Here is a 12,754-nt window from a genome sequence, read left to right as displayed (position 1 = left end):
TTTGCTGGAAGTATCATAGGGTGTCGTTGTCTTTCTGGTATACCAGAACCACTATAGTGATGCATACCGTAATCGGCCGTTGGCCACCAAAATTCCATTCTCGTTGAGCTGTGGGTTGAGCGTACGCAGCGCACTTTTTTCGTCGATGATTCCATTCTTGCGCAAGTTACGAATTTTTTTGGCAAAATGTATCGATTGAATGTATTTCACCCATTCAATCTTCGCTTCATCCAACTCCTCAGGTGTGAAATAATCGGGCAAAGATGCAAGATCTTCCTTTTTGTGCCGTTTGGCACATCGAAATAAGCGAGCATTGATGCGAAGCAAGCGCATAAAGCTTGAAAATCTCAACAAAAATGGCATTTCACATGGAGTAGATTGCGTAATGGTGGCATTTATTCGTGTGCGTTTCTCTTCTAAATTCACTCCTTGCGGAAGTGGCAAATCAATTTTTGGCCAATGCGTTCTATCAAGAGTAAGCCAGTTTGGACCAGAAAACCATAGTGAATTGTTCAATAGTTGGCGGGCAGAAACGCCGCGCGACGCAATATCAGCCGGATTTTCTTGTGTGCGCACATGTCTCCAATGTTTCGCAGGAAAAAGTTGTTGTATTGCGTGAATGCGATGCGCGACATACACTTGAAACCGAGAAGGATGGTTTTGAATCCAATGCCAAACAGCGGAAGAATCTGTCCATTAATGAACATTTTCTTTGTGAATTTGCAAATTTTCTTGGATTCGCGAGGCTAAATTTGCCAACAAGACCGCACCACATAATTCTAAACGTGGCGTGCAGACTGGTTCGATTGGGGCGACTCTTGTCTTCGCGCATACAAGTGATGAAGTTGTTTTTTCGTTGGACGTTTTCACAATATAAATATTTGCCGCGAATACATCATTTGAAGCGTCACAAAATCCATGGATTTCAACAAGAGAATCTTGTTCGATTTGAAACCAACGATGAAAGTTGTCATCTGCTTAATCAATGGCAATTCTCCTTAGTAGCTATTCCATTCGGCTTAAATATCAGCGGTAACATTATCATCCCAATCAAGTTTTGCTTTGAATGTGTTTTGCATGAGAATTAATAAAGCATACTTTCTACTTATATTCAACCAAGTTTTAGAGAAATCATAGTCTTTGTTTTGCTGCAACAACTTTGTTGTTTGGTCAGAATGAAAGTAGAAAATAATTGTGAACAATCCATTTCAAAGTCTTATTGCAGCGAAACGAACTCTATGATATTTTTTTTAAATTTTGCTAAATATAAGTAGAAAAGGTACTCTTTCAAGAAATATGTTTTCTAATTTTTTTTTAATCTACTTTTCATTTGGTTTTAGTTAACTTCAATTTGTTTATTTTTCAATCAGAAGCATACGTCAATCGCAACGCAAAGTGGCATAAGCTTGAACCATTTTCCGCATACACACGCGTATACAGCTATCAAAAATCGGTATTCTATTAATATGTTAATAAACAACATATTTTAATAATCAATAAAACTTTTGAAACACCATATTTATTAACGTTAATAAATATAGTGCAATTTATTAACATATTAATAATTATTATTAGTATGGTGAATTTTCAGTTATTAATATGGTGTAGATTTTATTAAAATGATAATAAAATGTGGTTATTAATATGTTGTCGATTTTATTAGAATCCTAATTAAATCGATAACATATTATTAACGATATTTTATTAGAATTTTAATATATCGACAATTTTTTTTATTAGAATTTTAATAAAATGTGCTTATTAATATGGTGCCGGTTTTATTAGAATTCTAATAAATTCGACAACATATTGGATTTTATCCGATTTTATCAACGGACGACATCATGTTCACATCAAAGTCTATTCAACACAGCGTTTAGATTAAGACATTCATTTATCACGACAAAATCTCAAAGAAAAACGAGTCTGGAAATATTCGACATGTTTTTTGTATGAAACTTTTCTTCACAATTTTCTTGAAAAGTTTCATATAAAATTCATGTCAGTTTTTGCCAGACGACAAAATCTCGATGTAAAATGAGTCTGGAGATATTCGACATTTTTTTTGTATGAAACAAAAGTAGTTTGGACAAACAGCACTGATTTCGTCAACTGTACAAAAAATGATTATCACCTGCTGAACCAGGAGTCACATCACATATCGTATGAGATAAATATTAGTAATTTGGAATGTGACCAATTAAATCCAACTTCGAGTTATAGTTACCGAGATTTTGTGAATGCCAATTACGATACCATAAATGAGTCGCTGAATGACGTTGATTGGATTGAAATGTTTTCCGATGATGATTTAGACTCACATGTCACTAAGTTCTACGCACTGATTGATTCAGTAATTTCATCGAATGTTGCGATGAAAACGAAGAAGCTATCAAGTCACCCAAAATGGTTTAATAATGACCTTATCAATTTGAAGAATAGAGTCAATAATCAGTACAAATACATAGCATCAAGACGTACTATTGAAGAAAAAAACTACGCCAAAAGAGAACACTCCACATTGAGAAGAGAATACAAAAAGAGCGCACGTTTGGCATATAGAAACTACAAACTTGAAATGGAAAACCTTATCAACGAAGATCCACAGAAGTTTTTCGAATTCGTGAATGGTTCCAAAAAGACGAACGATGATCTTCCGAATGAAATGGTTCTTGGAGATAAGAAAAGTAGTAACAGAGGTGAGATAGCGCAATTTTTTGCAACGCATTTTGCCAAAGCGTACACTGAACCGGATTACAGCAAAAATGAGAATTATTCTGAAGATGAACCATTACTTAAGAATCTGTGTGCTAATTTTCCAACTATCAACATCACTGAGGAGTTGGTTACGGATACGATAAATAACCTTCCAAGCAACATGGTGTCAGGACCTACCAAATATTCTCATCAAAAAGTGTATGCCATCACTATTAAAACCCATCACACACATGCTAAAGCAATCGTTGGAGACTGGTGTTGTTCCTGAGATTTGGAGAAAATCATTTATAAAACCAGTTCACAAAATCGGTGTTAAAGCTAAAGTTGAAAACTATCGTGGCGTAGCTCTGCAGTGTGTAATACTTAAGTTGCTTGATTCCATCGTTGCTAAACACCTTAATTATCACATGGAGAATATTATTGATAACAGTCAACATGGATTTGTGAAGGGAAAATCTACAACTACAAATTTGGCTGAATTTACATCGTGTGCAATTTTAGGAATGAAAAACCAAATACAAACTGATGCAATTTACTTGGATGTTGCGAAGTCCTTTGACTCGGTCAATATTGATTTACTAATACGCAAATTGGATATTATGGGACTGAATCAACAATTACTCAAGTGGATCATATCTTATTTGTATGGTCGCCAACAGATTGTCAAATTGAATAATGACATGTCAAGCCCCATTGAAGTTACATCGGGAACTGGTCAGGGTTACCCGATTGGTGCTACATTGTTTCTGTTGTTCATCATTGATTTACCAAAACGCATAAGAAACTCAATACTTCAGTCGTTTGCTGATTACACTCGCCTATGGAAACAAATCAGACATTATGATGACTGTTTGGAATTACAAGCTGACTTGAATAGGCTTATTGAATACTTTAACCGGAACAAGCTAAAGCTAAATGTATCTAAGACCAAATTTGTGTCTTTTTATCGTGGCCACCTGAAATTTAACTTCGAATATTCCATTGGCAACGAAAAAATCGATCGAGTTGACGTGATCTTGGGGTAATACTTGAACATAAATTGAATTTTAATGCACACATTGTGAAGTGAATTCACTAAACCAAATGAAAAGAAGTTCGTTTTGTTTTTAAATAACAAGAAAAACTCTGTTGTTTTATTGAATTCACTGTAATTTAAATAATAAAAACAAAAGAAAGTAACAAACTAACAAAAATAATAACAAAATTGACGCTAATGCTTACTCTTCCTGATTGATTTCGATTTCGATTTTGCTTTCGCTTTGCGCTAGTCGCTAATCTCTAGTCTCTATTCTCTTTCTGCTGGATTTCGATTTCGATTTTGCTTTCGCTTGTGCTAGTCGCTAGTCTCTATTCTCTATTCTCTTTGCAAGTGGAATGAATCCTCTTCGTCGGCGCGGCTCGCCTTTTATAGGCAGATTTGGCGCGAAATGCGCCGGCGGAGAAGTTTTGAGCATGCGCGGTTTACAGCAGGGGAAAAGAAAAGGCGCGAGAATAGTGACAAGCGAGAGTAGCAAAAGCGAATGCGCGGTAAATTCAAATGCAGAAAGAAAATGAGTTATTTTAACATTGTTTGTTCCATTCGGAACATATTCCCGGGGAGGCAAATTCTTAAGTAAAAAGCTAAAAAACTACTAAATCTTAAAACTGAAGGGGCCCTGCACAGTGTGGAGAAAACAGATCTCCTTTATTGGTGCCAAATATCTAAATTACAATGTTATCAATAAATTTAATTAATCTTTTCGTTGATTGGAAGTTTGCAAAGCTTGACGATTGGGCGCTGAAAAGTTGAAGTTTGAGTTTTTACCGTTGCCATCCTTACGTAGCCGTCTGTCCCAGTGTGAAGTTCGATGATCCTGGCCATCATCCATTTTGCCGGCGGTAGATTGTCCTCGATGATGATTACTAGGTCGCCGCAGTTGACATCTTCATTTGGCTTGAGCCATTTCTTTCTGGGGTGTTGCGCGTGCAAATATTCTTCTGAAAAGCGCTTCCAGAATGTTTGTAGGCCCTTTTGTATGGCTTGGAACCGGTCGAGCGTATTGTCTTTTAGTGATAGTGAATTCGGTTCTGGAATCAAATTAAGCGGAGCGCCAATCAACAAATGACCGGGCGTGAGTGGCTCCAAATCATTTATATCCGTTGTGATTGCACACAAAGGCCGCGAGTTTAGGCATGATTCAATTTGAGCAAGAAGCGTTGCCATTTCCTCGAACGTTAGTTTAACTGCGGTGGTCATTCGGCGCAAATGATGTTTCGTCAGCTTGACGAACGATTCCCATTGTCCGCCCCAGTTCGGTGCGCTTGGGGGATTGAAATGGAATCGAATGCCATCGGAAGCGAATAATTGGGCGATTTCAGTTGATGTTGTTGCTTTGGCATCCAAGAAAAGACGAGGCAATTCGTTGCTTGCACCTTGAAAATTTGTCCCTCGATCGCAATAAAAATCAGTGCTCATTCCTCGTCGCGCCATCATTCGACGAATTGCCAAAATGAACTTCTGGGTACTCAAGTCACCGACGAGTTCCAAATGGACTGCTTTCGAGGCCATACACACGAACACGCAAATATAACCTTTCTCAGTCGGTGCATTTCGTTTATTCGAGCTCTTTATTTGAATTGGTCCCGCAAAATCCAGACCACAATGCAAAAATGCGCGAGACGGAGTTGTTTTTATGGCAGGTAATGGCGCCATCAATTGAGTCATTGACTTGGGTTTTTGTCGAAAGCAGACAACGCATTTGTGGACGAATGCTTTCACACGATTGCGACCGTTCAGGATCCAAAATTCTTGGCGAACACGAGCCAAAGTCAGGTGAATGGTGCCGTGTAACGACGTTGCATGGGCGCGATTTATTGCTAGTTGTGTGAAATGGCTATTTGCTGGCAAAATCATCGGACATCTTTGTCGTTCTGGTAGCGGAGCATACCGTAATCGACCATTGACGACGAGAATTTTGTTTTCGTTGAATTGCGGGTTGAGCGAGCGTAGTGCACTTTTTTCGTCGACGAATCCGTTCTTTCTTAAATCGCGAATTTCTTTGGCAAAATATAGGGCTTGAATGTATTTTACCCATTCAATTTTTGCTTCCTCCAATTCCTCAGGCGTTACATAATCGGGCAAAGAGGCAGCCTCTCCCTTTCTGTGTTTAGCCAATCGAAATATGCGAGCCGTAACCCGAAGCAATCGAAGCAAACTCGAAAATCGCAATAAGAAGTCCATTTCGCATGGCGCTGATTGTGGAACAGCAATGTTTATTCGCGTGCGCTTTTTTTCTAAATTTAAGCCTTGTGGCAATGGCAAATCGATTTTTGGCCACTGAGTTTTGTCAAGGCAGAGCCACTTTGGTCCAGAAAACCAAAGAGAATTGTTGAGCAAGTGACGTGCAGAAACACCCCGAGATGCGATATCTGCTGGGTTTTCATGAGTTCGAACATGCTTCCAGTGGTTCGCTGGATACAGCTTCTGAATTTCAAGCACGCCATGAGCGATGTACACCTGAAAGCGTGACGGATGATGTTGCAACCAATGCCAGACAGCTGACGAATCGGTCCATAAATGCACGTTATTTTTGTCAATCTTCAGATTATGTTCAATGCGAGCGGCCAAATGTGACAATAGAACAGCTCCACACAATTCTAAACGAGGTGTTGCGACTGGATCAATGGGTGCAACACGAGTTTTAGCGCATATGAGTGATGCTGTGGTGATTTCATTCGATGTTTGCACTATATAAACGCAAGCCGAAAGTCCATTATCGGAAGCGTCGCAGAATCCGTGCAATTGTTTTGTTGAATTTGGTGTCATGCTGAGCCATCGCTTAATTTTCAATTGTTTAATCAATGGCAGTTCCACTCTGTATTCATTCCATTCATTTTGAATGGCATCGCACACAAAATCATCCCAACCGATTCCTTCTTTGAAAGTCGCTTGCATGAGCATTTTGGCTTTAATTGTGATTGGAGCTAACAAACCGCACGGATCATAAAGTTTGGACGCATCTGAAACTAGCTTTCGTTTGGTAATTCGCGGTTCAGATGATAAACGAGTCATGTCGATTGTGAAGCTCAATGAATCGGTTGCAGGCGTCCATTTCATGCCCAGAGTTTTCACTGTGTCGGTGGTTTTCAAGGTTAACGATTGGCTAATTGCTCGATCTTCACTTGGAATGCCGTCCAATGCCGCTTCGCTATTCGATGCCCATTTTCGAAGACGCATGTTGCCGGATTTAAACAAACCATTCAACTCGCGTTGCAGTTCAACTGCTGATTTGACTGAATGGCTGCCGCTCATGCAATCATCGACGTACAAACATGTTTTTATACATTCTGCGGCCTTTGGAAAGTTATCTTTTTCACACTCAGCGAGATAAAAAGTTGCATTAATTGCCAAGAACGGAGCAGACTTGCCACCAAACATTACGCAGTTTATTTCATAGGTTTGAATTGGCTCTTCTTTCGAAAATCTCCAAAGAATCTTTTGGTATTTTCGATCTTCCGGGGCGAGCGAGACTTGACGATACATTTTTTCCACGTCAGCAACCAAAGCAATTTTATTTGTGCGCCAACGAATGAACGTATCGAATAGTTCTGGCTGTATGGTGGGGCCGTTCAAACAACGATCGTTTAAAGAAAACCCGTTCGAAGTTTTAGCTGATGCGTCGTAGACAGTGCGCTGTTTCGTTGTGGTGCTTTCTTCTCGAGTTACGGCATGATGTGGCACGTAGTAACCCTCGTTAGATGGTGATTTGCTTAAGCTCATGTGGTTGCACTCAAGATAATTCAACATATCGGCTTTATATCGTTCATAGTAAGTTGCATCTTTCTCAAATTTCTTTTCTAAGTGAAAAAAACGTCGTAATGCCATCTTACGAGAGTCAACGAGAAAGTTTTCATTATTGCGATCCATGTTAAATGGGAGAGACACTTGCACTTGGCCACTTGGCAATCGAATCGTCGTTTCATTGCACAACTTTACGCATTTCTCATGTTCTTCGGTCATGATTGGCTTCAAATTCACTTCTTCACTCTCCCAGAAACGTGTCAATGCTATATTTAAATCTTCATTGTCATCGTTATCATTTGTGTTCGCCAAGCTAGTTGTATGGATGCGAACGCTGTACTCTTTTGCTTTGCATGCAGCGCCGAATACAAGCCAGCCGAACGACGAATTTTGTGCTACTGGTTCGTGTAATTTGCCCTTCTTTAAACCATTTTCAACGATAATGCCGTAAATGTCCACACCAAACAGAATGTCAACCGCATTTGCTTGCATATACTCAGGATCTGCGAGTTGCAAACCGTTCAAATGTTTCCATTTATTGTGTTTTTCAAATTGTGGGCCGGCTGACACGATTGACCGCATTACAAGTGCTTCCATTGATATGACGAAATCGCTGTTTACTGCAGATTGCACTTGAATTCGGATTGATTTTGTTGCTTTTCCGAGTGGTTTATCATCAATTCCGAGCAATGGGACATTTGCCTTCTTGCGTGGAAGACGTAGAATTTGAACGGCTCTTTCGGACACAACAATTCCCTGTGACCCTTGATCGATCAACGCACGGAATAAATGATAGACTCCAGATTTATCTTGCACTTTCACAATGGCGGTTGCTAATAATTTTTGATTGGGCATAGATAAATCATTGACAGCACTCACGCGTTGGCTTGTTGTTGCGACTTCTTCATGTAACTTTGTGCTGTGGAGACCATTGCATTTTTTGCAGCGAAACTTGGACTTACAATGTTCAATTTCATGTTTTTTCAAGCACACGTCGCAAAGACCTTTTTCTATAACAAATTGCTTTCTTTGGGTGACGTTCCATGCGTTAAACGTGTCACAAAACAAAACATAATGCTCGCCCTTGCAAACTTCACATACATCTTTCTTGTTGCCGAACTTTGACATTATTGTGGAGTGTATTTTTTGTGTCATAGGTTGCGAGCTACCAGGCAACCCTGTCGGCGTTTTCAATATTCGATGTTGCGTTTCCAGAAAGTCAAGCATTGTAACATATGTTGGAATTTCCTTTGAGCCTCCCAGTTTCTTCTCCCAGTCAATTGCTGTTTCTTTGTCTAACTTCGTTTGCAAGATGTACACGATAAAAGGATCCCACTCCTCAATGCTCACGTCGAGCGATTCAATGCATTGTAAAGATGTTTTCGTTGTGTCGATCAATTTACGCATACTGCCAGCATTACGATGTTGAATTTGCTCTTGAAACACGAATGACTTCAAGCAATCGTTCACAATTGCACGTGTGTTATGGTACTGTTCTAACAGCACTTTCCATGCAATGTCATAATTTGCATCGGAAGCTGGGAGTTTGCAAATCGCTTGAAACGCTTCACCCTTTAGACTATCGCGCAAGTAGTGCATTTTGCTTATTTTCGGTATATTAGGGTTTTGATCGACTAAAGATGAGAAGGTGTCGTAGAATGTGGTCCATTCTAACTCCTTGCCATCGAATTTCGGAATAGAAATTGTGGGCAATTTAATTTCGGGGGCGCTGTTGTTACATTGGGTAGCTAATGTTGAGTTTAATGACATCATTTCATTTTGCGAGTGATCTTTGATTATTGATTTTATCATTGTAACAGTATTGATGTAGGATTCTGTTACTATTTCATTGTCTACCTCGAAATGATTTAAGTCAAATTCATTTTCCTCTTCCAGTTTTTCCCACAATTCTTTATATTTTTCGAATGAACCATCCAGTTGAATTAATCTTGTAGCGGCTGCCAACGGCGTGACACCGTCTTTTATTTTTGATTCATGAGTTAAGATTGCACGTACAAGATTGTCGCGTTTTTGCAATAATTTTTTATATGGTTTTGTTAGCTCAGCCATTTTCACTTGTTAAAAGAATGTTACCTTTTGCCAATTCGTGAAAGTAAATTCAGTTTTTCAAGCGATATGCAGTTGAGTGATTTAAATCAATATCATGCGTTGGTATTTGTTCAAGAATTTTCATGCGATGCGATGGTTTTGATGCTAAGGAGTGATGCGAGTTGCTTAAATGGCTGTAAAATGCAAGTGAATGATGATTTGCTATGCTAAATTTCTATCTTATTGCGATTTTGCTCATAAAGGTTTGCGAAAATGCGAGAAAATGCTGTTAATTTGATGCTAAAATGGTTGCGATGTAAAAAGAAATGGTTGCGATGTAAAAGAAAATGCGTTGTTTTTATTCTCACAGTGTGAGTTTTCAGTTTTTATTTTAAATAAGATTCAATTTCGATTGTAATCAATCACATTCAATGCGCCATCAAAATTGAACTCAGTTTAATTTTAGATGCTGTTTAAATATCACGATTTTTCTTTGTTTGTTATGCTATGTGTTAAATGCTATTTCCGAAGCGAAATATTGCGATTTGTTCTCAGTGATGCGATAAAAATGTTTACATTTTCTTTTTGCCTAAAAGTATGCAATTCAAAATGCTGAATGTGTATGTACAATGTATGTGTAAGGTGCAAATACAGATTTGGTAATGTGTGGCATATGCGTGCAAAAAAGAGAAATGCAAAACAAATTATATTTCAGATAATAAATTTCGAGTAATTCGTTTCAATGCGTTCTTGGTGAATTTTTTGTTTTTATCCACAACGATTGCTAAATGGACACCAGCCGGAACGTTTTTGTTTTTCAACTCGATCACGTTCGTTTCGCTATCAACGCAATCTAGTCCGTCAACACAATCGATTTCGTTTTGTTCAGCGTTGGATGGTGATTTGCTGAATTTGTCGTTGTCAAACGAAACCTGTAGACTACTACCAACGTAGTTGCTCTTTGTTTGTGGTTGTGTGGTTGCTGTGGTGTTAGTGCGACGGTTTGCGTCAGTGTGTGCGTGGCGGCTGAACGTCAGACCAAGCCGTTCCTTTACCGAGGTGTGTGTGCGTCGCTTGTTTCGGAATGGATTGGTGTGCGTGCGTTGCCCTTCGTTTGTGTGCGTGCGTTTTTCGTTTGTAGTGTGAGTGAGAGCGAATGGGTTTGTGCGACGTTTGGGTGATGAGCGTGTGTTGGCTTGTGATGGCACTGGATGATTTTCGATGACCTTTGGTCGGTGTTCACTTTGCTCTCTCTCTCTCACAGCTGTTCGTTGCTTGCGTTTTGGTGAGTTGTTATTGCACCATTCGCTTGTTTTTTCATTCGTTTGTTTGCTGTGCAAGACGAGATCGTAGCGATGGTTCACTGACCGCAATTTGAATGGTGTGTCTTTGATTGGCGTTAACAGCGGTGGAACGAAAAAAGATTCGATGTTGATGGGTAGACTGTAACTTCTTTTTCCGAATTTTATTGGCGATAACTCCAATGGATATTGTAGCAATGACACACAGTGATTTTCGTTTGCTTTTTCGCTGTCGCTGTCGCTTGTGTTTGCCTCACGCAGTTCTTTTTCAATTTCTGCCGCTATACGCTTCTCTACTTGCTTCACTATGGTGTCTGTCTCGCTATCCGATCCGAATAGTTCGATAAAACGCTGTGCTCTTTTTGCGGTTTTCGCAACAGTCGAAGGACCATGAAGTGAATTCACTAAACCAAATGAAAAGAAGTTCGTTTTGTTTTTAAATAACAAGAAAAACTCTGTTGTTTTATTGAATTCACTGTAATTTAAATAATAAAAACAAAAGAAAGTAAAAAACTAACAAAAATAATAACAAAATTGACGCTAATGCTTACTCTTCCTGATTGATTTCGATTTCGATTTTGCTTTCGCTTTGCGCTAGTCGCTAATCTCTAGTCTCTATGCGCGCGATTTACAGCAGGGGAAAAGAAAAGGCGCGAGAATAGTGACAAGCGAGAGTAGCAAAAGCGAATGCGCGGTAAATTCAAATGCAGAAAGAAAATTAGTTATTTTAACATTATTTGTTCCATTCGGAACACATTGAGTATATTACAGCCAAAGTGAAATCAGGTTTAGCATGGATTAAACGATTTGGATATGAATTTGATGATCCATGGACCATAAAGAAATTGTTTTTCACATTTGTATTGTCGATTGTGGAATATGCTTCCCAAATTTGGAATCCATACACCGCTGAAAAAATTGCAAGAGTTGAATCTATCCCAACCTGTGCTTCTCTCCCATAAGAACCAATGTATTTGACGTGACAGTGAATAGTGGTAGCGCCTAAATAGGATCTGCGGCAACTTAATGAACTATCAATACTTCTTGTTGTTGCGAAATTCATGACAACAACAACAAGTATTGATAGTTCTTAAAAATTCCGCAAATTGCGAATAGGCGCCACCGCTATCTTTCGCCGGTCAAAAGCACAGTTTGATCTACCCAGAAGTAGTTTTTATTGTTTGCACTACGCAAAATGAAATGGGCACACAGATTCAGGAAACCACCGTACGAATGCCGACTGCTTGAATTACAAATGATTACGCTGGAAGAGCGGAGAAAGATAGCACAAATATCACTTGTCCACAATGTGATATGTGGAAATACTTCATCGAAATACATTTTGAGCAAAATAAGTTTTAAAACACCGCGACATTGGACAAGAAACTCAAATTTCCTATCATTATCGATTAATCACAATAGCTATTCCAAATCTGAACCTATCATTTATATGTTGAGTACGTACAATGAATTTTATAAATACTTTGTTCCTATCAAACCGCCTAATTTACCAGATGAATGTAATATTACTACTATTTCGAATTGTGATACTTATTTAATTGATTTTAACACAAGTACAAATACTATCAAACATAGAGTAGCTGAATATTTTAAGAGAAACAGAATTTGGAGAGAATGAAGTCAATTAGAATGAATTATCCCATATTGTAGATATAAAAAGATGATTTATTTATGCTAAATAAACCACCTCTGGCGAAGAAACGCTGTATGGTGCAGAACAATAATAATAAAGAAAAAAACTTTTCAAAAAAATTGCGAAGAAAAGTTTCATACAAAAAACATGTCGAATATTTCCAGACTCGTTTTTCTTTGAGATTTTGTCGTGATAAATGAATATCTTAATCAATTCAACACAGCGTTTATGAATTGACTTTGATGTGAACAT

At 38.5% G+C, this 12,754-nt stretch overlaps 1 protein-coding gene across 1 annotated transcript; it reads right to left on the bottom strand.

The window, feature by feature from the left end:
- Positions 1-4,537: 4,537 nt before the first annotated feature.
- LOC129571181 (uncharacterized) lies at positions 4,538-9,568 on the bottom strand (the record flags this gene model as incomplete). The annotated part of the gene is made up of 2 exons (XM_055450946.1): positions 8,668-9,568; positions 4,538-8,331 (listed from the first exon to the last, which is right to left on the bottom strand). Coding segments are annotated over exons 1-2 (4,695 nt in total), but the record flags the coding sequence as incomplete, so codon positions are not given.
- Positions 9,569-12,754: the final 3,186 nt, after the last annotated feature.

The sequence above is a fragment of the Sitodiplosis mosellana genome, unplaced genomic scaffold (assembly GCF_009176505.1).
Source record: "Sitodiplosis mosellana isolate CC-2019 unplaced genomic scaffold, AAFC_SMos_1.0 Smas_scaffold_1522, whole genome shotgun sequence".
NCBI classification, from domain to species: Eukaryota; Metazoa; Arthropoda; class Insecta; order Diptera; family Cecidomyiidae; genus Sitodiplosis; species Sitodiplosis mosellana.
This window is presented reverse-complemented; position numbering and strand designations above follow the sequence as displayed.